General features: G+C 35.2%; 5 protein-coding genes across 9 annotated transcripts; 3 read left to right on the top strand and 2 right to left on the bottom strand.

Moving 5' to 3' along the window:
• Positions 1–2: 2 nt before the first annotated feature.
• Positions 3–3380, bottom strand: LOC114366975 (cytochrome c-like). Its single transcript, XM_028324037.1, has 3 exons — positions 3117–3380; positions 1277–1410; positions 3–446 (listed from the first exon to the last, which is right to left on the bottom strand). Exons 1-3 carry the CDS (start codon positions 3226–3228, stop codon positions 351–353), a joined length of 342 nt encoding a protein of 113 aa, XP_028179838.1. The 5' UTR covers positions 3229–3380; the 3' UTR covers positions 3–350.
• A 1445-nt stretch (positions 3381–4825) lies between these two features.
• Positions 4826–9193, bottom strand: LOC114405933 (protein phosphatase methylesterase 1-like). The gene is made up of 9 exons (XM_028368463.1): positions 9110–9193; positions 8940–9020; positions 8017–8111; positions 7839–7889; positions 7391–7467; positions 7170–7172; positions 5498–5568; positions 5324–5401; positions 4826–5184 (listed from the first exon to the last, which is right to left on the bottom strand). The coding sequence occupies exons 1-9, from the start codon at positions 9191–9193 to the stop codon at positions 5146–5148; spliced, it is 579 nt and encodes a 192-aa protein (XP_028224264.1). The 3' UTR covers positions 4826–5145.
• Positions 9194–10578: 1385 nt separating this feature from the next.
• On the top strand, positions 10579–17794 carry LOC114366952 (far upstream element-binding protein 2-like). Of its 2 annotated transcripts, none has more exons than XM_028324016.1 (8): positions 10579–10932; positions 11250–11590; positions 11740–11820; positions 12601–12786; positions 12884–12985; positions 13086–13157; positions 13847–13963; positions 16269–17794. In XM_028324016.1, exons 1-8 carry the CDS (start codon positions 10731–10733, stop codon positions 17547–17549), a joined length of 2382 nt encoding a protein of 793 aa, XP_028179817.1. In that variant the 5' UTR covers positions 10579–10730; the 3' UTR covers positions 17550–17794. The 2 variants fall into 2 exon arrangements, with proteins under 2 accessions (XP_028179817.1, XP_028179809.1); XM_028324008.1 differs by having other exon boundaries at positions 13086–13160.
• A 1003-nt stretch (positions 17795–18797) lies between these two features.
• On the top strand, positions 18798–23117 carry LOC114366935 (pentatricopeptide repeat-containing protein At5g42310, chloroplastic-like). Of its 4 annotated transcripts, none has more exons than XM_028323989.1 (5): positions 18798–18970; positions 19902–21157; positions 21571–21723; positions 21820–21891; positions 22060–23117. In XM_028323989.1, the coding sequence occupies exons 2-5, from the start codon at positions 19925–19927 to the stop codon at positions 22177–22179; spliced, it is 1578 nt and encodes a 525-aa protein (XP_028179790.1). In that variant the 5' UTR covers positions 18798–18970; positions 19902–19924; the 3' UTR covers positions 22180–23117. The 4 variants fall into 4 exon arrangements, 3 of the variants coding, with proteins under 3 accessions (XP_028179790.1, XP_028179796.1, XP_028179778.1); XM_028323995.1 differs by lacking the exon at positions 18798–18970 and adding an exon at positions 19712–19763; XR_003657087.1 differs by lacking the exon at positions 18798–18970 and having other exon boundaries at positions 19716–21157; positions 22060–22248; positions 22385–23117.
• Positions 23118–23561: 444 nt separating this feature from the next.
• On the top strand, positions 23562–26383 carry LOC114366914 (pentatricopeptide repeat-containing protein At1g71420-like). Its single transcript, XM_028323950.1, has one exon. The coding sequence runs from the start codon at positions 23646–23648 to the stop codon at positions 25950–25952; it is 2307 nt and encodes a 768-aa protein (XP_028179751.1). The 5' UTR covers positions 23562–23645; the 3' UTR covers positions 25953–26383.
• Positions 26384–26545: the final 162 nt, after the last annotated feature.

The raw sequence follows: 26545 nt of genomic DNA, 5'->3' as shown, positions 1-26545 counted from the left end.
TCTCTTCAATACTGCTTATTATTCATACGATCCCTCCCGCTAACATATTCAGCTAAGCAAAACCAAAGTAAAACGAAAATGATGAATTCAGCTAAGCATAATAATGAACTGTGGTCCAATTAAATCAAATGCTGATAAGAATGTTTCAATTTTCAAGAGATATAGCCAATATTCGGCTGTTTTTTTTTCAGAAGCAATGCAAAATGAACAAAATAGCATTGCAGACCAATGTAGCCTACATTATTAGCCAAAGATACAGCACTTCCTGCATGACAGAACTAAATGACCGAAAATTAAATCTCCAGAAATTTGAAAGCACGCTGCAAAATTGAATGTATGAAAATGTATAATCACTGTGCAGTGGATTCTTTCAGATATGCAATAAGATCAGCACGTTCCTGAGGCTTCTTAAGACCAGGAAATACCATCTTTGTCCCTGGAATATACTGCACAACAGCCCAACACAAAAGAAGGCGTGTCAGTGAGATAATGTGGCGGTGGAAAAAGATTTCTCAATGTCACAATGCAAGATTAGCTTACTACCGAACAATTCAACACAGTAGAAAACATTAAATCCCATAATGAAAAAAATATGTAGTGTGCACGTGATTACTATTTACAATTCATTCAGAAACAGGGACCGATCCAAAATACAAATGAGGGAAAAGCCAAAAATTAAATAAACTTTTAACATACATTATCAAGTTCTCGATGCATTGTACAGATACTTTTAAATTTAGATATAAATATAAATTTAAAAGTATAAATTAAAAGATATATTAAAGAAAAAATATCACGTTGTCAAATAATTAATAAAGATCATAGTATAACAAAACATACCCTCATTACAAGAATAAACATTTTATTTTGTTATATAAGAATCAAAGATACAAGACATTTGACATTAAGAATTAAATTACTGAATGTGTGAAACAACTACTAAAATGATGTGTCAAAATTCTTGGCACAATTATAAAAAGTTTGGGTTAACAATTTAGAATTAACTAAATTTAAGTAATAATTTTTTTATAAAAAAAAAAAGACAAATGCTAAATATAAACAAAGTCATGTGACAATTTTGAGAAAGAAGTCCTCATTCTCAAATTAATAAGGATTAATATGTATTTTAAAAGAGATATTTTTGAGAGGGAGCCAGGCTCCACTCTTTCCCACTTCTCTATCCATCCAGTTCAGAGAGAACATTGGTGAAGCATATCTCACATTTGGATGATCAGTAATTAATAGCCATTCATACAGAAATACTAGTTTTTTGTACCTTTTTGGGGTTAAGCAAGTAATCGTATAGTGTCTTTTCTTCCCAAGTCACAGCCATGTTCTTGTTAGCTGAAGAGTAGGAATATCCGGGAGTTGTGCCAGATTGCCTTCCAAACAAACCATTCAGATTGGGTCCTGAGATTGTCAAAAGGGCAAATATTAGAATACATAAACATTATTTAAGAGGGTGATAGAAGCAACAGAAAAATAATTATATAACTGGTACAATAGATTGTCATCAATTGAGTGCCTACCAAATCGGGACAAGGAAGCAGCAATGTATACATTAGTGACCAAGTACGATTTGTTTCTTGAACACACTTCACACGAAACAGAATCTCAATACAATGAAAACTTTGGATTGTGCTAATACAACCAAAGGCATGTCTCAATGTCTTGTAATCTAGGAAGCACATACACTTCCAATGAATGTTGTGTCAATGTGTTGGACACATTTCCAACACCGACACTCCTCGGACACACAGCAAACACTGTGTGAGACACATTTTTGGGGTGTCCAATTTTTTATTTTATTTGTTGGGGCTTGGACATGCCGCGAACACTTCTCTGGACACACAACGGACACCTTTATTTTTTTTAATCAATTTTTTTAAAAATAAACCTAAAAGATTAGATTATAAAATTTTCTTTTTAAAATTAACCTATTTTGATAACCTTTTTCACATTACGTTCTACCTTCTTCTCTTCTATTCACGTTTGCGATTTGCTCCTTTTGCACGACACTATCCATTCACATTCTCAAGTACGCCAGTGCCACTGGTTATTTTCCATTCGTCATTGCCTCGTTGGCATCTGGTCGTCTTGCTTGGTTGACTTTGCATTCATGGTTTTTCTGTTCGTCACTTCATCTTGTTTTTCTTTTCTAGTTCACTGACTTTTCTCTCCTTTCGTGTGTTTCTAGTACACCCTTTGTTTGCTTTGATATAAATCTTAATTATCAATTTACATTTTTGTCACGTTGATTATATATATACACACACACACACATATGCCATGTCCTATGTTTTAGATTTTAGCTATGTCCCAACGACGAAGTCCATGCTTCATAGGTTGTAATAGCCATTAAATTCTTAAATTGGTAAGATTTTCTCATTCTAAACCAACTTTGGATTGTGCTTCAAGGAAGGATAATTCTCTTTGTCCAATCATTATCACACAAAAGAACAAGACAAAAACAACAGGAAGATTCAGCTTCAATTCCTAAGCTTCATACATAGGTATCTCCCACAGATTTCTACAACAAGGGGGTATTATAGACGCAATCTATGTTCAAATCCACTAAATTCTTCTATCCACAAGCATTCAATCTTAAGCTTTAACTAGACCCGAATAATTACTTTTCAATTGAGGATTCAATGGAATTATCAAACGCTCTTAGTAGAATTTTAATATCATCGAACTGAAAGTGCTACGCACCAACGAGCAATCGGTTTCAAGCGCATATTGCTTTTGCACGGTTTCAGCTAACGTGTCCACAATTAGACCAAAAATTATGACACGAAGGCAGTTGACAAAATCAAACCGAATATTAACACAAACAACTAAATAGTATTTAGGCAGATCATTCATAAGAAATAAAGAATCTGTGCACGAACAAGGCACAATAACAATTACAAATTCCAGCACAAACAACATAGCGTATGAAAGTTTAACTAATCAATCAACAACCTGATTTCCAGATCTAGGCCTTATTACGCTTACATTCAGCAAAAAAAAAAAAAAAAATAGAGATGCAAGCAATATTCATTCAAAAATTGAAAAATCAATAGTCTATTTAAAAAGTGCATTAATAAGGAGGAATGGCGAAGGCGAGAACTGACCTTGCTTGTGACCGGCACCTTTTTCGACGGTGTGGCACTGAGCGCACTTGGTCCTGAAGATTTTGTCACCGGATTTGACATCGCCGGGAGGTGCCTGATCGAACGACGCCATTCGCAGACAAAGGCGAAAAGGATTGGGGAAAACAAGAGGTGAAAGAGTTGTGCGGAAAACTTGCAATGAAGAATAGACTATTCAGAACACATGCATATATATATGAATGCGAGACGGCAGGGTGGGAAATTGGATCGCGTTGGCCACGGGCCTCCAAACCAAAGCCAGCCCTAACTTTTTTCGTTGACGTGGACCGTTTGTGGCGCACCAATTTTGAAGAAAAAGTAGCGTAATAGCGTTAACTTGAGGCCGAAGTCAAGTTTGCCATGTAATTTGCATGAAAGTTATCACGCGAGAATATGTCTCTGCCCAATATTGAAAAGCCAACACATGTATTGATTAATCTCGTCATTGAATTAAGGCCAAGTTTGTTAAAAAAAAATAATACTTATTTTAATAAAATAAATAATTTTTTATTTTTAAATGTGTCTGTCTAAGTTGTTTTTGTTTTAAAAAATATTTATTTTGAGCAAATAAGTATTTTTTTAAAATTATTTATTTTTAAATTACTTATTCTAAGTTTAAATAAGCTGCCCTAAACCTGCTCCAATAGAACTGGACTTTTGTTCAAAGAATACTACATATTAACTTTGCCTTGATTCCAATTTATTCAAGTGGATGTACCGGATGTATTTTTTCTTAAATTGAATTTGATATCTTTTTTTTATATTACTTTTATTCCTTCTATAAAATATGTGAGTGGTAAAATTGTCCTAATCTTTGTTACATTGGCATTTTCTTTCGGATTATACCTGATATTTCTTCTTTTTTTATTTTATTTTTATTCCTTTTCTTTTTATTAATGTTCTTATCTTAATATCTCTTTTAAATACTCAATAACAAATTAACAATTATGAATAGATATTTCTTAAAGTAAATAGTTTTTCTTTTAATATTTAACTCTTATTTTATTGTTACTAATACTTAAGTGAGACATTATATCAAACACTTAATCATTAAAAAAATAAATGAAAGGCAAAAATTTCATTGAGTTATGAGCAACCTTCATCATGGACATCGGACAATTTCAATGTCCAAATATTTGTATCCGCATGAACAAAAGGATTAGAAGATGAATGTGGTGCTAAAATTTGTCTTATTTTTTAACTTCATCTGAGACAACCAAAAGAAATTTGTTCAACAATTAACCATAAAGTCGAGGGCTTTTGAAAAACTCCATTATATCTTATTTGCAGAAAGACAGGCACGACATGCCCATATATATATATATATTATGAAGACATTAAATTTAATATACTGTAATAGTATCTTATTGTACATTCATATATGTATTAGTTTAAGGTTATTGTTATTAATAACCAATATTCATAAAAATGCAAGGAAATAGTGTCCATTTTTAAAAAAATATTAGAAACAAAAAATAAAAATGTGTACAGTTAAAGGATAATTTAGTAAAAAAATAATAAAATTAGAAACCCAAATTTGGTATCATCTTTATTATTTTAGATAAAGTGAGAACTAAAATCACATCGCATTAACATTTCTTCCTAGATGCATAATTTTTTTTCTTAAGACATTCGTTAATAAACTTATAGTGAAGATGTTTTTATTAGGAAGCAAAAAATTGTGATGCTCACCATTTTTTTCATGGCTTGCCTTTTCGGGAGTATTCCCTGCTTTAAACACCAGATGCCTAAACTTTACAACCAAGGATAACATTGATGGAGGCACTAACTTGGCTAGCTATGAGCGCAAATCTATGTCCAATCCCATCTTTCTCTCTGCTCATTACATTTGATAATAGTCTGAAATATTGTCGCTTCACCTACCCTCCTCCTCCATCAAAACATAGAGCCATACAAAATAATATTAAAACTAAAGGAATGCCAAAGTAAGAAATCCATCACCATCATCATCTCGCAGTGGTGGTCATTCTTGGTCTATCGAACACCAGATTCAAGGTTTTGAAAAGGCTGGCTTGCGTGGGCCAGGTATCTGCAAAATAATATTATCAAGAATCATACGAACCAAATACTAAGGGGTGCAATAATCAAATTAAATCTAAAACATCTATTTAAAGGTCAAGCACACCGTACAATGAGGACGGTTGTAAAGATATCAGCAAGAGAAATACCTCAATTTCATGAGGGCCTATTTGGTTACGAGAAATGAAGTTGACAATCAGAGTTGCAAATTCATCAGGTACATCTTCCTAAAAATATTAGGGTATAAATTGTTATATTACAAATTAGAGAAGAAAACCAGAAACAACATAATGAATGCAGAACGAGACATGACTAGTACAAACCTGAATAGCATGCCCTGTATGCCTTACAACTGCCATTTGAAACTTCCCTTGCATTTGACCAATTGTGTGACCTGTTACAGGAATAGTTAGAAAAAAATATCAGAACTACAATTGAACAATTCCATTTTCTCACGACCTTTGAGAGTATGTTTGGATAGGATAATTTAACTAGGTAATGTATTTTTATAGGGAATTAATTTTTTTTATTGAAAGTAACCGTTTGGATATTTTAATAAAAGGAATTCAAAATTTTAGAATTTTAAAAGGAATTTTAGTTAGTTGAAAGAATAAAATTTCAAATTCTATCTTCTAGAGAGTGAATTTGAAAATTCAGTAACCTGACTCTTGAACACTTTCCTCTCTTTGGTTCGTCATTCTCCGCAGTAGTAGCAACCATTTGAAATCAGCCGCGGAAGCCACGACGGTGAGCCGGTCAGCCCCCCTAAGTGGCAATTATCTTCCTCTGTCTAATTTTGAAACAAACAATGAAACATTGAGTAACAATTTTATTGTGTGGAATGTTCTTCTTCTGATGAAAATGAAGTGTTTCTATTTCTCAAACGGAGAAGATGAGGATTTCGTGGGGGGAGGAGCGGCGGCGAGTTCGCACGGCGGCTCTACCTCACGCGTGTCATGGGCTTGTTCGCTGAGCCTAATGGACACGCGCAGCAACAGTCGCTCCCACTTCGACTCCGAGTCAACGGAGTTCTCCGACACGGTGGACTTCCACCACTTCTTGGCGCAGCGTTGTGCCAATGATCTCCATCTCTTCTCCTTTTCCGACCTGAAATCCGCCACACACGCCTTCAGTTGAGCCCTCCTTGTCAGCGAGGGAGGCTTCGGCTCCGTCTACCGCAGCTTCCTCGACCAAAATGACGTCGCGATCAAGTAGCTGAAATCTAGCTAGGGCTGTTATTTGATGGTAATTTTGTGATTGTTAAAGGGAAAGATTGTATCTAAACACAAAATTTTAAAAATAAAAAAATTTAAATTGAAGCATTTAAAATTCTCAAAATTTAAAATCCTTTAGAATTTTAAATTGTCTCATCCAAATATACTCTCAGAGAGAAACAATAGGAGAAACAAAATAACACAATATGCAGTGCTATATATGCTCAAATTATTCCTTTAAAAAGTTCATATCAGTGTCCCAATCATAGATTACCACCCTCATATTAAAATTATATAAATCCTTCTTGTTCTCCTAAAATACATAAACTTACAATCTACATTTTGGTGCTGAGGGTGACCTAAATTTTAATTTAAACGAAGAACATAGATCAAATTTTCTTATTGCCATAAATTTTATTATGAATTCAAAATTATGTTCATAAATGCTTCCATTACATATTGTAACAAACGAACAGAGAAAAAGAAGAAAAGAAGAATCAGAGTGTGGGACATATTTTATGATGATACTAGTGCATGACAATCAACATACTGAGAAATACTGAATCCATGTTCCTTCATTGATCTATAGCAAGGAGAAAAAATAATCTTGAAAGATATTTAGACAGCTACCATTTACAAGATTATGTATTTGAGTTATAGAAATTAATTAAAAAACAACAACAAAAGTCTTATCCCACTAAGTGAAGTCAGCTACTTGATCACACAACACCGTTTCCAAATCTTTAGAGGTATTATTCACCATTAGATCTCTCTTAACGACTTCCTTGTTCCTCCAATGTCCTTCTTCGACTCTCTCCCCCTTTTCACAGGACTAACAACCATGCAATCTCCTCTCCTCACCTGTGCTTCCAACGGCCTATGTACATGTCCAATCAACTTTACCGATTTTCTGTTACCCTTTCATCAATTAGTGTCATACCAATATCTCGTCTTACACTGTATCTTATCCTTTCTTGTGTGACCACTCACCACACATCCAACTGGGCATTCTTGTTCCTGCTAATAACAACAGCTTTGGAACGGGACATGACAAAAATTTATCTGAGAGGCCTTCATACCTGTAAGAAAAATTATAAACTGTTTAATGGGATGATAAAGATACCATAAAAGTTATTTTCAATTTGATGACAAATTTAGCCTAGTTCTCTGTTTAGAATCAAGTAATCATGTTTTGCATTACAAGGAAGTATATCAACATACAATTATTAAACCAAAAAAACAAACTGTGGAAAGAAAGAGCCCATAGTCATTGTTTTATGTGATTGTTTCTGTATAAAGACCCATGGACAAAATCCATTTACATGCAGTGTGAGGCAATTATCCAAAAACAATCACAAGTGAAGCCCCAAACAGTCTACCTCTTACTTAGAACACATAGAAAGCCATTGGTTTCAAAGCAGTGAGCTTGAGAAAATAAGATAAAACATACCAGCCTTTCCAATATTGTTCAGTCTTTTCCAGCTCAGTTCGGTAAAGATAGCTGCAACATCAAGCATAAAACTAAAACTAAAAGTCTACGCAACCGGCTTGTTTAGAATGGATAAAGGAACAACTTTATAGTTTGAATTATTCTACCGATATTCTGAAAGGCTAAGAGTGGTACTAACCATTTCTTTGAATCATCATACTTTAATGTGGCAGGGATTGATACACGAGCAGAATCAATATTTCTTAAAGAGCCACCCCTGACACTCCATTCAATCTGCACGGAAGCATTTTCAACTCGAGTCAAAATTCACCAGAATAAATGAAACAACAATGAAGCATCACTTAAACCTATAGCATACTATCAAAAACTACATTACGTAGGTACATATGTTAAGACAGCCATATGACACGCAATAAATGCCTCCTCAACAAATTCTCAATTGATGTTTTTGCACTTATGGTATGCAATTGGCCGGTGCGTGGCAGAGACAGATCATATAAAATAAAATAAAATAAAGCAAAACCACTTGGCATGTACTAACGCAATAATGCTGGTAAATTTAAGCTATGGTTATAACAGCCAAAGGTACTCATTATCAGTTTCTACGTACTTTTTTTTTTCTAGTTCAAGACCTTCCACAAATGAACACTTTTGGTGTGCTTGGTTCTTGCCTCCAGGCACATGGCTCCTACACCATGGACAACCATGCACCTTGTGCACTAACTAGTACTATCTTGCCATGAAGCTGTTAAATTATTATTTCTAGTTAAAAAATTGACAATTTACAGCAATCTGGCCTCTTTTATCATTAAAAATAATTACTATATTAAAATTTTGTTAAGATCTTTCAATAAAAAAATTTAAAGTTTCAAACATCAATTTCTGGGACACTTCTAAAACAGGACCCAATATTCAAGAAGTGTATAATAAATTAGGATTACGGTGACATGCAAAACTAAATATTTAAAGAATGTTTTAATAAATGACAACAAATGCAAAGAAAATAAATAAGATCGAAACCAAAAATAGCTGTCTAGACCAGGTTACACAAGACTTGAAATGCAGATGAAAGAAGGTATAGAGGCTAGAGCCAGAGCTTACAGCTTTTTCAATGCTTGAAAAATGTTGCATCCTGCTTGATATGATTTTCTGCATATGAATTAGTGAAGTCATTGCTGTTCCCTGAAATTCTTCACACAATTAACATTTCTTTGCCAATGATGAATAAGTAACCATGGAAAGCAAAATGGAAATTAACTATAGAAACCAACCTCTACAACATCCACAACAAGCAACCCAGCCAAGGTGGACAATGATCTCCTTGCAGCAACATGCACAGCAATTGATCCTCCCATGCTTTTATGATGAAACAAATTTTGATTAAAGATAGTTAATAATAGAAACAGAAAGTCAAATATAATTCATATAAGTGAAAATCTAGACAAGTTAGGTACACCAAATCCATAGGAATAAAAGTGAAAAATAGAGGACAACTGGTGCAAACACAGACAAAATAGAAAAAGAAACACGAATATCTGCAAGAGTAAATGCAGATGTGAAATCAAAGCAGTCATACCTTACAGCTATACAGAACATCCTTGCATTGAACTGAAGCTCACCAATCACATACAACGAAATCAAACATTTGCACAGTCATGCCTTACAGTTTTACAGCAAATGCAGCATGCTTATGAGTTATGAAGCACGATGCATGATGATTGAAGGATGATATCGGTAGTCAGATGCAGTGAGGCTGTGGTAAGGTTTTATGGTTGTTATTTTTTCCTTTTGTCATTTTATTTTACCTATTATTTTTTTTATCTGAACATTAGGGAGCTAAGTGGGTATACAAGAGATGTGAATGTACACATGAAATGCATAACATGTGTTGAGGTAAAAGATTCCTTAATTAACCATCAAAATGAACTAAATTAGGAGTAGTTTTATCAATTTATCATTTTTGATTTATTTAATAATATGTCTAGGAGATTCTTTTATCATGTCACTCCTTCTTGTGAAGACAAACCTCCACAACAACGTCGTGGTTTCAACCCTGCACTCGATCTCCATCATTCTCACCCCTTCCCTTCCTTCTCAGATCTTCTTCAACCAAACACTTGGAATGTTCATCCTCGATCCCTCTTGTTTGCTTTCTTTTCCAATGGATTTCAGGTTTTGATAAAATCAAAGGAAAAAAAGTAAGGATCTGAATATTTGATTTGTTTGGTATCTAAATTGTGGTGTAACTAATTTGTTTGAGAATATGATTTTTTTTTACTCTCTAGATTTTGGCGGTCTATAACCGTCAAAAAAATATATAAATTTTAATTATAAGTTAAATTATGGTATTTTTTAACACAACCAAATTATGATAATTAAAAAAATTTCATTGATTTTCCAAAATTACATTATTTATCATATATTAACAACTAACGACTTATGTAAAGAGAGATTATTATTATTTTTTAAATTGTGGGGAAAAAAATAATTTTCAATTTGAAAGACCAAAGATAAGATTGGTGTAAATTTAAGAGACTAAAAATATATCTAAACTTAAAGAAAACATTGTATATAAGATTAATAGAATAAAAATTCACAAAAATAATTCAGTTTTGCAAAAAGGAAAAATAAAAGGACTCAAACCCATAGAATTGTTGCATTTTCTGGACCCCATTAACAACAGAAAAAGCCCAATAGGCAAGATAGATTGATAGCACAGTAGATTATAGATGGGTAGTAGTACTAAACCCAAGGGTGCGACTGGGGTGCGTAGGTCGTAACCCTAAAATCAGAACCAGTGGCACTGACACAAAAAATATCTGTTCCTCTCGATCGAACTCACTCACTCATTTCCCTCTCTGCGCGCGCGCTTCTCATTCACAGTCACAGTTCATGGCGGAGGAAGAAGTTGTGGCACCCGCTGCCAGCCCCGTTCCCTCTGATAACAAACGCAAGCTCGAAGATCTGCAACCCGAAAACACCGAATCTAATGCCAACTCCATCTCCATCTCCGACGCCGAGAACGCCGATGCCGCGGTTTCCGCCGAGACCGAGAACAAGCGCCTCCGCCTCGACGACCACCAGGATGGCCTCGGTACTGTTATTGTCCATCTCAACTATTCGTGTTTTTGCAATGCTCGCAATAATAATAATAATAATTTATTTTCTTCACTATTCTCGAGGATGATATAGGATTTAGGCGGGAAAGAGAAAGAAAGAGTAGAAATGGTTTGATATTACAATGACACTATGATAAATGCTAACAACACACCCTTGTTTAATGAATCTCACTCATTTTTTTCTTATAATATAAGTGCGTGTATTAGAAAGAGTATGTTGCTAGCATTCCTCATGGTACTTTATTGTACAGAACTTTAGGTGTTAATCATGCTTTGGTTTTGGTGTCAACAGCTAATAATACAAATGGGCATCAAGATGAGCAGGTTGCTGAGCCAGGAAAAGAGACTGAGGAAAGATCCACTCTGGAGAATGTCACTCCCGAGCATGATAAAACTATATCCGTAGATCATTCAGAGGCAACTGCTAATGAACAAACTTCAGCTGAGAATAACGAGCCAGCTGATGCCAAAGAACCTCACGTAGAGGACTCTGGACAAGAAAATGCAGAGGAGCTTTCTAAAGAAACTCAACAACAATCTAAGGACTCAACTGAGCAAGATGCTTCTTCTGGAGACAAGCAACCTAATTCAGTTGACACTGCTTTGCACAATGTGGAAGTTCCCTATAATAAGGTGTTGATTATGATTCTGAATTTCTGTTGATCTAATAAGTGGGTTATTGTGTGAAGAATTCCTAGATATTTGAATAGCATATTTGTTCTTACCTATTTGTATATTACTCCAAAATATTATTTGTATGAATTTCTTGTACTTGCTTTCAGCAAGATACATCTTCTGGGCAAAAGCAACCTACATCTGGGGATGAAATAACTACACGGAAAATTGAGGTTCCTAACAACAAGGTATTTCAATTCTCTTAGATGCATGTTATTGGGCTCAAGTATGTTATATGTATATGTCAATACTAGATTTTATGGGTTCCACTGAACATTTATCTTTGTCAAACACAATGCATTTGAGAAATTTCCTTTGTCATGGTTTGTAGTTTTACTTCATCTTTTGTATAATGTTAGTATCAGTTATGTGTTGGGCATATGCTTGTATGGCTCTAACATGTTTTTAGAATTGGACTCAGTTTGAAAATGTTAGTCAAAATGTATATCAGTGTTTGAGCACTAAATGTATTATGTGTATTTCTTCTGTAATTAAACTTCATACTGTTAAGAGGCCTCACATTAGCTATAGGAATATAGCCAAAATACTCTTTTACAAAACCTGGGAATCCTCTTCCTCTAGAGCTAGTTTTTGGGTCGAGTTAGGTTCAATTCATTTCTAATATGGTATCAAGCCTCAAGTTTATCCAGTCTTGATGTTGGGCCACTGTAGATGTCTATTTCTGTAAACTTCACACTTCAAATTTCCTGTTTTGGGCATGAGGGTGTGTGTGTTAAGGTGTTTCAAGGCTAAAAGTTTAAAATCCTGTTTAGCTGGTCCTCTATTGAACTTGTTTTGGTTCTGGGGTTTCTCTGCATACCATTCCCAGTTCTTTATCATATTATTGACTGGTCACAGTTTTGTTACATCTTCTCCAGAAGCTTTCTTATTTTCTAATCAATGTATAATGGAATTTCTATCTTGGATTGGGAGCAGTCCTTTAATGGATTTATTCTACTTATGCACAGGTTGGTGTACTTATTGGCAAGGCTGGAGATACTATACGATACCTGCAGTACAATTCAGGTGCAAAGATTCAGATCACGAGGGATGCTGATGCTGATCCTCTCTGTGCAACAAGGTCTGTGGAATTGATAGGAAGTTTGGAAAGTATTGATAAGGCAGAAAAACTAATGAATGCTGTGATTGCAGAGGTTTGATATCACATCCAATCTTTTTCTCATTCTTGCTGTTCCCTTTTTTCTTGCTTTTATTCTTACAATGTTGTTGTTTCATTTTGAGATTCTACAGGCTGATGCTGGGGGTTCTCCTTCACTTGTAGCTCGAGGCCTCTCCCCTGCTCAAGCTACCGTGGGATCTGAACAAATTCAGATACAAGTTCCAAATGAAAAGGTGATAAACTAATAATGTATTCTAGTTTCTTTTAAAGGTTATTTTTCATGTTTTATGTTTATGTATAAAACATTGAGTAACATTGGTTTCTTTTATGCAGGTTGGATTAATCATAGGGAGAGGTGGGGAAACAATTAAAAGCCTGCAGACCAAATCCGGGGCACGCATCCAGGTAGTTGTTATCGTTTACCTTGAACCTTTTTATTTTTATACTAAACATGTGTGGTTTAGGCAGGATCTAAATTGGAAAAGGATTAAGCTGCTAATATTGGTCTTTATATTGAAGCTTAAAAATTTAATAATAATGACTATTTGATTCTCTGTGATGCTAAAATTAGAATATAATAATGAAGGGATTCCTGGTTTCCTTTGCATCCGGAAATCATTCTTATTTTTGAAATTTAAGTTTGTTCTGCTGAAGTGTTGCTCACACTTGTTTCTTGTGCATTGAGTTTCTTTTGAGCTTAGAGGCTTAAACTTATTTTATTGCTTGATGTCTGTTGTAATTGCTTTGTGTGTTTAGCTTGACACTGACTTTTGAATCCTGATTATGTATGTATTTAATTTTTGATATTTTTCTTTATTTTTTAGAATTTATGTACATGTATAATGAATTATATCAACCATCTTGCTAGCCTAGCAGTTTTGGGTGTGGCTGCTTTGTTTTACTATATGGGATTGATAACTCCCCTTTAATAATTTAATAATCTCTTCTATTTAATCTTAATTAAAACATTACAGAAGCGTTTGGCACTTGAGAGAGAGAGTTGATTGATGAGATTCTTGTATATTTTCTCCTTTCATTCTCCTCTTTTGAATTTAGCTTGTGTATTTTGACGATGTTCTTTTTTCATGTTTTAGTTGATACCTCAACATCTTCCAGAAGGGGATGATTCCAAAGAAAGGACTGTCCAAGTTACTGGTGATAAGAGGCAAATTGAAATTGCACAAGAATTGATAAAGGAGGTCATGAATCAGGTTTGTTTGACTATCCATGCTTATGCTGAGAAATTTCACAATTTTAAAGTTCAGATATCATTGGTGCTTATCTGTTTAGTATAGTTCTTATATTAATGCTCACAATTCTGCATTCTTTTGATATGTGTGTTGTGATTTTATGTCAAGATATTTGCATGCGTTGAATTTGGCTGAACAAATTGTAGTATTTTTTTTTCATGACCTGTGGTAGTCTGATTATCTTGTATTACTGCATCCAGAACCATATTTTGTGCCAACTTCCAGTTCTTTTTTTGAATGGAAATCTAAGGTTTATGTCTTGTTTGCTGTGGAGTTATTGGGTAATACCACGACACATTGCTTGTAAAGTTTTGTTGTTCTGGATTATCACTTATGGTGTTGGTATGATACTAAGTACTATGTGGAAGGATGCCATGCTTTGCTCTTACTTGAAAGTATGCACCACCAGTTTGCCTAGATTTCATATTGGTGACTGATGTTGATTTTTTTCTGTATAATTATGAGGTCTATCTACCACATCATTTGAAACTATCATGCAAAATAAACAAATTACTAAAAAATGATTAATTATATAATTATCCATGTAAAATCGGGATCTAGACATTTTCCATGTAGGGTGCATGTATATAATAGGGATCTAGACAAAACTTCATATTTTTTTATGTTTGTTCTATTTGGGTTCAGTGGTACTCCACAATTGTTTGTGAAAGCAATTGAAATCATGATTGTGTTCAAGGAAGTGTCCCATGTATTCAATGCCTGTATGATCCATTTTGGAAGTATTGTATCAATTGCTGCCATAGAAGTGAGATTGATCACCTGAAACAGTGTTCGTGAGTTTGGAAATTGATCAATAATCCATGCCAAGGTCAATTAAATCTTCTAGGAAGATCGTATATGTGAACCAAGATGTCAGTTGCAATGTTTTATTTTTCTTGAAGGTGCCAATTTCGAATTGGTTGGCTTTAAAAATGCAGATTTGGCTATTGCCTTTTCCCTGGGGTCAGCATTGCTTTCTTGATGTAGCATAGACAACATATTCACTTTCATCCACTGAAGAGAGGTGGCTGGCATTAAAACCTCAGATTGCAGGATGTTTAATGGTTGGTAAGATTGCTTCAAGACTTAAAAATCATGATTCAGTAAGACTAATGTTGTGCTGGCCTTGGTGCTCAAATAGAGCTGCTGTGTGATTTGCATGAGAGATTTTGGAAGGAAAGAGTCATACCTGGTGAAGTAATGGAGTCTGATGATTTTAACTGTGTTGGGGTTGTATTCTTTTGTTTCTTTATCTAGTTCTATACTAAGAAATATTTAATAAGCAATTCATGTCATCTGGTGATTATTGAGGTCGAGGAAATTGCAATTAAAGTAGTCGTATGATCAGGGGTCAGTGTCAGTATATGGTGTTCATTTGCATGCTCTCTAACATATTTAACCTAATGATACTCATGGTTTAAAGTGCTAGCATGTTAGATGAATGCTACATTGATGTTGTAAGTATTGAAAGGCAAGGAAACCTTGTTTGTTGATTCAAAAATGAATTTTGAATGTTGAAAACTTAGTGTGCTTTTGTGGATCTTCATAACAGAGTGGAAGGATATTGTGTTTGATCTTAGCATGCATTTTCATTACCTTTTGGCTGTACTTGTCTTTACTTTTATGACGGATTAGTGATTATAGGTAACATTGACTTATTCAATATCTAGTGACTGGTGGTCCCTTCTATATCGACTTGGTATTTCTTGTTTTCAGTTTTCACCTTATTCTGTTTTAAACATTTTTTAATAGAACACATTGATATGTTGTTAAGAGGCAGAATTTAAACCTCAATGTGTCATCTCTTGTAAGATTGGCTAGCTCTGGTTAGTTGTTGAATTGATAGATTGAAATTTAGCTCATAGAGCATTATGAGTTTTGCTTTGTCATTGTCAGGCTCCTTCCTTTTCCCTCACTTGTTTGCTGATGTGAGATCTTTTTTTCCCTGTGATAACATCAAGCATTTGGTGTGATTTTATTTTGTTAGTGTCTACTTGATTAACTACTGTGGTCGAGCTCCTGATGATGCGACAGGCTATGGATATTGCATTATTTTGACAGCCTACTGCATGCTATTCTGTTAGTTCCCAAGCAATTTTTATTTTTTTTTACTTTTAGCTTTGAATATGACTAATCATGGCTATTAAATGTTTTCTCAAAATGGGTATGAAAAGTTACTTTGGCTTAGCTCTATGTATACTGATATTATTCTGTTTTAAGAAAATTTCCCTATTTACTTACTTTACCTTGTGTTTTGCTTGTATAGCCTGTCAGGCCATCATCTGGTGGCTTTGGTCAGCAGGCCTATCGCCCACCCCGTGGATCTGGTGGCCCACCCCAATGGGGTCAGCGGGGCTCTCATTTTGGCCAGCCAACAGCATATGATTACCAGCATCGTGGGCCGTATCCTTCTCACAATCAACCATATGCTCCTCCACCATATGGAAACTATCCTCAACATATGGCTCCAAGAAGCAGCTTTGGTTCTGGTTGGGAGCAAAGGCCTCACCACAGCTTTCAAGGGCCACCGCCACATAATGGTGGTTATGAGTATTATGGAGGACAAGGGGGTCATTTATCCGAAGCTCCACCATCCACACAGCTTCCCAGTTCAGCCCCCCCACATGGTGCGGGTCCTTCCCCTGTACCTTCTATGGTACCAACCCCAGCTCAGGTGAATTACAACTATGGACAGCCACAAGGCCAGGATTATGGTCATCAGACAGCTTATTCTCAGGCAGGACTTCCCCAACAAGGTTATGGACAGGGATATGATGAGTCAAAGTATGAAAATCGTGCTCCTACTCAACATTCTTATGGGGGACATGTAAATTCTCAATCAACCTATCCTCAGGCTGTTGCTCAACCTAATTACCCTGCACCGCAGCAGTATGGCAAGCCACCATTATATGGCATGCCATCACAGGGACAGCCTCCACAATCTTATGGTCCCCCTAGAGCTACTCAACCAGGGGATATGCCTTATCAAGGTTCAACTCCTGCCCAGTCATATGGCACGAATATGCCAACACAACAACCATACCCATATGCAGTATCTGGGCCATCACAAACAGCATATCCAAGTTATGGGTCTGCACCAGCTGCAGATGGCTACAGTCACCCACCACCTGCATCTGGCCCACCTTATACCCAGCCTGGTGCACAACCCACTTATGGTCAGCCTGCTGCCCAGCCTGCAGCCAGTTATGCGCAGGTTGGTCCCACTGGTTATGGATCATATCCATCTTCACAGCCAAGTTACCCTGAGCAGCCGGCTCCCAACAACGCAGTTTATGGCTACCAAGCACCCCAAGATCCTGGTTATAGCACTGGTGCTGCACCAGCATATAGTACAGCCCAACCAAGTGGGCAGCCAGGTTATGTTCAACCCACTCCCACTCAAACTGGTTATGAACAGTCTAACACGCAACCAGCTGGTTATGCAGCTGTACCAGCAAGTGCTTCGGCTGTGTATGGCAAAACATTGTCCCCCCAGCCGGCTGCTTATCAATACGACTCCACCCAAGTTTATGGTGCTCCTCGATAATGTTTTTGTATGTTAACCACATCCTAGTATTAGCATACTCTAATTTGATGGCTCCTTCGGTGTAACCTGCTATTGATTTTCCTGTATTCTGTACTGCTTTAAATTATGAACATCAAAATATAATTTTTCTTAGCTCGAGTGCTCTGATGTTACGATTTCTTGAAAATCAAAGTTCACTTGGCCTGTTGTTTCCTCGAAGGATTCAAAAGAAAAATTAATCGAGATTATGATGCCTTACTTTCCCATTTGAGCTTTGCTGATACATGTTCCTTTACTTGTGATTTGACTAAACGTGAGTTTGAGTCCCTTGTACTAACGTGGTTTTGTATTTCATATATTAGTGTGCTAAAGTGTTTATTAAAGTTAATCATAAATTGCGGTTAAAAGTGGTTGCAGAATTCATTAACTTGCATGGGCCGCGTTAAATATCCATGTTAGTAAAGTGCAAGTTTAGTAATGCATTTGTAGAATAAATTTTGAATCAACATATTTTTATAGAATTGATTCAACATTAATGTGAGTTTGAACTAATGTGATTTTTTGTTTGAAAAATAGATATTATAAAATTAATTATGGTGTATAATATTCGAAAATTAGTAATCAAAATTGATTTTGGACGTGTAATTACCAAAATAAGTTTAATATCCATGTAAAAACATCTTTTGTATTGTCATTCATTACAAAATAGTTAAATTTATAATATTTTTACAAAAAAATTAAGTAAAATATTTTTTTGTTTGTTTGTATGAGTTGTTGTATGTGCAGTATACGGGCAAGTGATATACTAGTTAACCGGACATAATAAAACTCATGTATAGAGATGCAAAAATTATGAGTTATATTATTGAAGGGATACATGGAACAAAAATTATGATTCCTCTTAGTATTAATAAAAAAAAAAATAGAAATAGCTTGAATGAAACTTATGTCTTAAACTTGAAATCATGTTCATAACACAATACCAAATTATGTTTGACCAATCTTAAACTCAAGTTGAGATAATCCAAAAGTGGATTCGTACATACTCAGAAGTTTTTGAGAAATTGGTATTGGATATCAAAAACGGATCCATTGAATGGAGTCCTGTCCGACCCAAACACAAATGAATTCATTGGCTCTCTTAATCTATATGTTATGGGGAAATTCATGTGGGAAATATACATAATCAAACAAACGCAAGTCCACAGTAAGCAACTGATTTCTTTTATTAGACAAAAAAAAGGTAAGCATCTCAATTACTTATATCAATCGTTTTGACTTGATAAATTGCGAATATCTCACGCAGTGATAATTAATGACAAGCATTTAACCCTTAGTTGAAGGGTCAGAGTAATTAATTTTGAAGAAATGAAGCTGCAACGAAGATAACCCAGCAGTACCAGGGTTTCTAAGCTGATCAAGCTGTTTGTTGCCGCGGCCAAGTAAGTACTCAATGTAGAGAAAATTTTTGCGATCTACATCCTTCGCGTCACTGAATTCTCAAACTCACACGGATGAAAAGATAAACCGAACAATACTTTGAGGAACAATACCAATTTTTTGGAATTATCATAGAATGACATGACTCAATAATTTTTATTCACATCTTTCAGAATTCCATATAAATTTTTTTTAATCATTTTGGTTTCGAAATTTTTTATTTTTTTTATTTTAGTCATAATAAGAAAATAGCAAATAATGTGAAAGAAAGTAAAATAAAGAAAGACTAAAAACAAAATCTCCAATAATTGAAATACTAAAATCATATTTTATTCAAGTTTTAAAATGTATGTTTACATGAGACATCAAATTCTTTAATAACACAGAGTGTATGGATTAATTGATATGATATTATTTTATTTTAATCCATACCTCAATTCTCAAGTTTTAATTTTAAACATTTTAAATAATTTTTTTTTATCTACGATAATTCTATTTAACTCCAATAAAATTGTTCATAAGATATTAATATCATGGTCTATAAAAAAATTAACAGTAAAAGTCAAATTTAAAAAACTTATGATAATAATATTTGTTTCCAATAATTTTTTTTTATAAATATTAAATGTTATTAGTTAATAATTAATTATATAATACTATTATTTTATCATTAAATATATTGAATTTTTATAAAATAAAAACTATAAATGAAAAGTGGCCACCTGCTCCAAAACAAACCAACTTGACTGGGTTCAGATATTGCAACTGGAATGCTCAGATTACTCCGAAGATAACGTCAAACCTTCAAGCCATAAATTTCTTTGCATCTTTTTTATTTCATTTTATTTTCCGGCATTGGTTCTTTTGTCTTTGGTTCTGTTCTCCGAGAATATGTTGTTTGCATTTGAACCGTGTGATACTTGTTTGTAACAGAAACAGCACAAGGCAATAGTAGCATGGATATTCACTCCGTTTTCCGCTCTATGCAAATTTCATTGTCATACAATCACGGTAACCCTCTTCTACGCATCCCTCGTGCAATTGTTACCCAATGTAGTAAAAAATCCAACTTTCTTAAGTTCCCCAATCGCTGGGTTCGAAACAAGGGTGTTAAAGAAGTGGGTTCAGAATTTGATAACAAAAGCAAAAGCAAAACAATGCTTTTTAAGAGTCCTGATATTGGGGAAAATGAAGAACTCTCCAGTAATTTGTGCAGCCAATTTATCTGTGAATGTTGCAAAGAAGGAGACTTGGACAGAGCTATGTCTCTTCTATCTCAAATGGAAGCTAAGGGGTTTCACCTCAGTTCCACTGCTTATGCTTGTCTTATTGAAGCCCTTGGAAATGTTGGAAGGACTTCAGAGGCTGATATGTTGTTCAAGGAAATGATTTGTGATGGCTATAAACCCAAACTGAATTTTTACAACAGTTTGCTTAGAGGGTTTTTGAAGAAAGGTCTGTTAGGACTTGCAAATGGGGTCTTGAAGGAAATGGATTACTCAGGCATATGGAGGAGTAAAGAGACATATCAGATCTTTCTGGATTACTATGTTGGTGCTGGAAGGTTGGAAGATACTTGGTCAACAATCAATGTGATGAAGCAAAAGGGGTTTCCACTTAACTCATTTGTGTATAGCAAGGTTGTTGGGATTTATAGGGACAATGGGATGTGGAAGAAAGCAATAGAGGTTTTGGAAGAGATTAGGGAGAGGGGGATTTCTTTAGACATTCATATTTGTAACAGTATTATTGATACCTTTGGCAAATATGGCGAATTAGACGAGGCGTTGAAATTGTTTAAGAAAATGCAAAAAGAAGGTGTGAGGCCAAACATAGTGACATGGAATTCACTCATTAAGTGGCACTGCAAAGAAGGTGATTTCATGAAATCCTTTCATTTGTTTACTGATATGCAAGAGCAAGGATTATATCCAGACCCTAAGATCTTTGTCACCATCATTAGCTGCATGGGGGAGCAGGGAAAGTGGGGCATAATAAAGAAATATTTTGAAAGCATGAAAATCAGGGGAAACAAAGAATATGGGGCTGTTTATGCTGTTTTGGTTGATATATATGGACAATATGGGAAATTTCAGAATGCCAGGGAGTGTGTACAAGCACTAAAGTCCGAAGGTGTGCTAGTTTCACCGAGCATTTTTTGTGTGTTAGCAAATGCTTATGCTCAGCAGGTATGTTAATTTTTCTTGTTCGTTTGTCCAACCTTCCCTTTAGATATAACTATTTATATAAGAAAATAAACTTCTAAAAGTTGATGTTCTGGTATCATATTTGTATAATAACCAACAATGTTAATGTTATAATGAAATAAATTTTGAAGAGTCACATTTTTGGACCATTTAGGAAGAGTAATTTTGCAATTTTTGGAATGCAGAGAATGATATATCATTAAATTTTTCTTTCTATTTTTTTCCCACTCTTCTCTTGGCTACAGATTTAGTAATCTCTAACTGGTAAAAATAATATGATTGTTACATTTGTAGCTCAACAAAAAAAGAAAGAAAAAGAAAAAAGCAAGATGCTTAATTGCTTTGCTTCTTTAAGATTGCAAGTATTCAGTAAGGCTGATTTGTTTTCTTGTCAGGGCTTGTGTGAGCAGGTCATTATGGTGCTGCAGATTATGGAAGCAGAGGGAATTGAACCAAACATTGTCATGCTCAATATGTTAATCAATGCATTTGGTAATGCTGGAAGATATATGGAAGCAATGTCTGTTTATCATCATATAAAAGAAAGTGTAAGCCTTACTAGTTGGCAGTGGAAATATCATCATTATGTTCTATTAATGCAATATTTTTTAAGTCCCTGATGCTATTGCTATAACTTTATGAAGGGTGTTAGCCCTGATGTGGTCACCTACACTACACTTATGAAGGCATTTATAAGGGCCAAAAAGTTCGATGAGGTAGTGTGAATTCTTCAATTATTTTATTGTCTTTTTTCTTCTGCAAAACAAAGTTGTTTTTATTGTTTTCTGATAATATGCAATTTTCTTTTTAGTAAAAGGAAGAAACTCAGGCTGTAAAATCTAGTTGCCTATTTCATGCTGATAAATTGATAATATTATGGTCAGGTTCCCATTATTTACAAGGAAATGGAGAATGATGGATGCACTCCTGATAGAAAAGCTAGACAGATGTTACAAGTTGCTTTAATGGTGCTTGAACGAATGAACTCATTACAAATATATTAACGGGGACTGTGGTAGCTGATCACTGGTTATCGATCATCTAAAAATTGATCAACTATTGATAAACCCATGGTGAGCTTTATACTGTTTATATTATTGGATTTGATGATATATACTGGTTTGCTGGAGAGCAGTTTGAAGAAAGGAAATTGAGGTTTTCTACAATGTCCTCCCTTTCCAATGAAAATAAGGATCCTTGTGTCTGCAGTTTTGGAAGGGCAGCAGTTCATGTTGATGTCATCTCTAGAAGCTTAAGGAGGTGAATCTCCATCATGGGTGTGGCAGTCTCCTTAAAGGGTGAAAGCTGCTTAAATGAAACAAGGATTGAGAAGGATGTTTTGGGGGTTTGTAAATAGGTGCTTATTCTATCCATTTATGATTCTAAGATGGTTTTTCAGCTCATTGATCATGATGAATTGATAATAAAGAGTAGAATGTTATTGGCTGCAAAAGATGCAATGATGTGCCAACTTTCGATTGAATATGGGATACTCAGACAAATTGGTTTGACAATTTCAAGAGCAAGAAAGTCAAGTTAGCTCAGGATACCCCCAGAGATATTGATCGTCGTATTCATCAAGGAATCCGTTTTTGCTTTGCTATCCAAGGAATCTGTTGGCCCTATAAATGTGTGTAAGTAAAAATTAGGAACGTTAAAAAAATTCAGGAATTTGCCCTTTTTTTATCAGGGTGTTTCTCAGCAGAAAGCTAAGGACTAGAGTGAGTCAGGGATCGAACATGATTACGTGTTTAAGAAATAAAATTATCTATCAATCATATTATATTTTGTTGGTAAGAATATGTCTTTTAATTGTATATAGTTAGGATTAGGATCCCTAATATACCAGGATAGAAAATAGGAATCAGAATAATTCTGTAATTCTTAGTTGTAAATGGGAAATCTTTCCATAAAGAATTTTGTACTATTTTATCGAGATGAATTAAATCCAATGACATTATTTCATGTTTTCAGGTAAAAAAAACCAAATAGATGTAGAAACAGCTGTTAGTTGCTTTGAATTTAACGTGCACTTGATGATATGATATGTGTAACCAACTTTAATGTGCATTTAGATTCACAATCAAAATTTTGAACTTAAAACCAAATATGAAAATATTTATCTAAAATCACGTTATTAATATTTTAACATGATTTTAAATTGTGCAACCTTAATCAAAATATGTATCTTTTTTAAGGATCCAAATTTGTATTCTAAAGATTCCAGTCATTGACTAAACTAAAAAACATAAATGTTATTATGAAATATTTTTCATTAATTACTTGTTAATTGGATTATCGAACTAGTTTATTTAATATAAATTAAAGAAATTAACTTCTAACAAAAAATAAAATTTAAATATGATTAAAGAAGTACCGTAAGTGACACTGATAGGAATCCACCAAAAAGATTAGTATTAAGCCTGAGTCAACAGTCACCGATAAAACAACGACGTCTGCAAAACAAGGCATGATGGTACTTGGGGGTGCGAGCAACTTCTCTGCATTGATGTTATGCTCCAGAAAGCTTGTGCGTTATGTGTTTTTCAAACGTTGTTTTTTGCGGAATCTTTGTAGTTCAAGTGCAGAACCAGAAACCATAGCCACAAACATTGATGCTCAGATACGTGCTCTTTCCACACAAGGCAACATTGAAGAAGCTCTTTCACTTCTTTACACCCACTCTTCTCTGTCCCTTCAAACCTATGCCTCTCTTTTCCATGCATGTGCTCAGAAAAAGTGCCTCCAACATGGCATGACTCTGCACCATTACGTGCTTCACAAAGACCCCACAATACAAAATGACGTCTTTCTCACCAATCACATCATAAATATGTACTGCAAGTGCGGCCACTTAGCCTATGCCCGCTACGTATTTGATCAAATGTCACATAGGAATATTGTTTCTTGGACTGCTCTCATTTCGGGGCATGCCCAGTCTGGCCTAGTCAGAGAGTGTTTCTCCCTCTTCTCTGGCTTGCTGGCTCACTTTCGTCCCAACGAATTTGCTTTTGCAAGTTTGCTTAGCGCGTGTGAGGAGCATGACATTAAGTGTGGCATGCAGGTACATGCAGTTGCTTTGAAAATTTCTTTGGATGCCAATGTATATGTTGCAAATTCTCTTATTACAATGTATAGCAAGCGCTCTGGTTTTGGTGGAGGTTATGCTCAGACACCGGATGATGCATGGACCATGTTCAAGTCAATGGAGTTCCGTAATCTTGTATCTTGGAATTCAATGATAGCAGGTTTTCAACTTCGTGGACTTGGGGACAAAGCCATTTGCCTCTTTGCACATATGTACTGCAATGGAATTGGGTTTGATCGTGCCACACTACTTAGTGTCTTTTCTTCACTAAATGAATGTGGTGCTTTTGATGTCATTAACACATATCTCAGGAAATGTTTTCAATTGCACTGTCTCACTATTAAAAGTGGTCTTATTTCTGAAATTGAAGTGGTAACTGCATTGATAAAATCCTATGCAAATCTTGGAGGACACATTTCCGACTGTTATAGAATATTCCATGATACAAGTAGCCAACTGGATATTGTGTCATGGACTGCTCTTATTTCTGTATTTGCAGAACGGGATCCTGAGCAGGCTTTCCTCCTTTTTTGCCAACTTCACCGTCAAAGTTATTTGCCAGACTGGTATACATTCTCTATTGCTTTAAAAGCTTGCGCCTACTTTGTTACTGAGCAACATGCCATGGCTATTCACTCACAAGTAATTAAAAAAGGGTTTCAGGAAGATACTGTTCTTTGTAATGCCTTGATGCATGCTTATGCGAGGTGTGGCTCCTTAGCTTTGTCGGAACAAGTATTCAATGAAATGGGCTGCCATGATTTGGTTTCTTGGAATTCAATGCTCAAGTCTTATGCCATACATGGTCAAGCTAAAGATGCACTGGAGCTCTTCCAGCAAATGAATGTCTGTCCTGATTCTGCAACCTTTGTCGCGCTTCTCTCAGCTTGCAGTCATGTTGGACTTGTTGACGAAGGAGTGAAATTGTTTAACTCTATGTCTGATGATCATGGTGTTGTTCCTCAACTAGATCACTATTCCTGCATGGTTGACCTTTATGGACGAGCTGGGAAGATATTTGAGGCTGAGGAGTTGATACGTAAAATGCCAATGAAACCCGATTCTGTGATTTGGAGTTCATTACTTGGATCTTGCCGGAAGCATGGCGAGACTCGCTTGGCCAAATTAGCAGCTGATAAATTTAAAGAGTTAGAACCAAACAATTCATTGGGATATGTACAAATGTCAAACATATATTCCTCTGGCGGTAGTTTTACAAAAGCTGGCCTGATTAGGAATGAAATGAGTGACTTTAAAGTGAGAAAAGAGCCTGGGTTAAGCTGGGTTGAGATTGGGAAGCAGGTTCATGAATTTGGCTCTGGTGGTCAATATCATCCAAACAGAGGGGCAATATTAAGCCGGCTTGAGATAGTGATTGGACAATTGAAAGAGATGGGTTATGTGCCAGAGCTTAGCTTAGCCTTGTATGACACGGAAGTGGAGCACAAAGAAGACCAATTGTTTCATCACAGTGAGAAGATGGCATTGGTATTTGCCATAATGAACGAAGGTAGTTTGCCTTGTGGTGGGAATGTCATTAAAATAATGAAGAATATTCGTATTTGTGTGGATTGCCACAACTTCATGAAATTAGCATCATATCTATTTCAGAAGGAGATTGTTGTGAGAGATTCAAACCGTTTTCACCGCTTCAAATATGCAACATGCTCTTGTAATGACTATTGGTAGCGTACCACCTGCTTTCTCCCAATGGCTGGTATGACTATTGGTAGCACACTACCTTCATTCCTCAACTAGGTCAAACTATACCTGCTCGAGGATTCTTTGGGTCTAACTGCTTTAGTTGAGGAAGCACACAAATTCTTGTGAGCAGTGCAATGCAGTTGTATGGATATGTTGAACTTGGAGATAAGGTAGGAAAGCATCTAACAACGTTTCCTCATTCATTATATTGATAAGGGCAGAATAATTACAGAGTGATTATCCTGAGTTTTAAACTGAATAATCTCATAAATATCTTGATAGATTGATGTTTTGTTATGTATTTCTTATAACATCATAGATCTCAACAATTCATCCACATGGCATGTATATTTGCTTCTTCCTATTGTTCAAATGTAAATACTGTAATAGATTAAAAAAATGTAAATTTTGTAAAATGTCGGACTGTATTGATTGTTGGGGCATAACCGTCTATTTAACCGTATTGATTATTATTGAATGATTGCGTGTTGAATCTTATGTAAAATCTAATGGCAATAGTATAACAAGTACTGCAATGAAAAATGCCACAGAAACCTATATAAGTTATTTACGTAATT

The sequence above is a fragment of the Glycine soja genome, chromosome 1 (assembly GCF_004193775.1).
Source record: "Glycine soja cultivar W05 chromosome 1, ASM419377v2, whole genome shotgun sequence".
NCBI lineage: Eukaryota > Viridiplantae > Streptophyta > Magnoliopsida > Fabales > Fabaceae > Glycine > Glycine soja.
The sequence above is the reverse complement of the archived record's forward strand: the minus strand, read 5'-3'. Positions and strand labels throughout refer to the sequence as shown.

Coding starts and splice junctions, on each gene's coding strand:
- LOC114366935 (XM_028323989.1), top strand. CDS start 19,925: ATGGATATTCACTCCGTTTTCCGCTCTATGCAAATTTCATTGTCATAC. Junction 21,158..21,570: donor CAAATGCTTATGCTCAGCAG/GTATGTTAATTT, acceptor TTTTCTTGTCAG/GGCTTGTGTGAGCAGGTCAT. Junction 21,892..22,059: donor GGGCCAAAAAGTTCGATGAG/GTAGTGTGAATT, acceptor TATTATGGTCAG/GTTCCCATTATTTACAAGGA.
- LOC114405933 (XM_028368463.1), bottom strand. CDS start 9,193: ATGGGAGGATCAATTGCTGTGCATGTTGCTGCAAGGAGATCATTGTCC. Junction 7,468..7,838: donor GAACAATATTGGAAAGGCTG/GTATGTTTTATC, acceptor TTTTTCTTACAG/GTATGAAGGCCTCTCAGATA. Junction 5,185..5,323: donor TAGGCCCTCATGAAATTGAG/GTATTTCTCTTG, acceptor ATTATTTTGCAG/ATACCTGGCCCACGCAAGCC.
- LOC114366952 (XM_028324008.1), top strand. CDS start 10,731: ATGGCGGAGGAAGAAGTTGTGGCACCCGCTGCCAGCCCCGTTCCCTCT. Junction 10,933..11,249: donor CGACCACCAGGATGGCCTCG/GTACTGTTATTG, acceptor TGGTGTCAACAG/CTAATAATACAAATGGGCAT. Junction 13,161..13,846: donor CCGGGGCACGCATCCAGGTA/GTTGTTATCGTT, acceptor TTCATGTTTTAG/TTGATACCTCAACATCTTCC.
- LOC114366975 (XM_028324037.1), bottom strand. CDS start 3,228: ATGGCGTCGTTCGATCAGGCACCTCCCGGCGATGTCAAATCCGGTGAC. Junction 1,411..3,116: donor AGGTGCCGGTCACAAGCAAG/GTCAGTTCTCGC, acceptor TGACAATCTCAG/GACCCAATCTGAATGGTTTG. Junction 447..1,276: donor ACTTGCTTAACCCCAAAAAG/GTACAAAAAACT, acceptor GCTGTTGTGCAG/TATATTCCAGGGACAAAGAT.
- LOC114366914 (XM_028323950.1), top strand. CDS start 23,646: ATGATGGTACTTGGGGGTGCGAGCAACTTCTCTGCATTGATGTTATGC.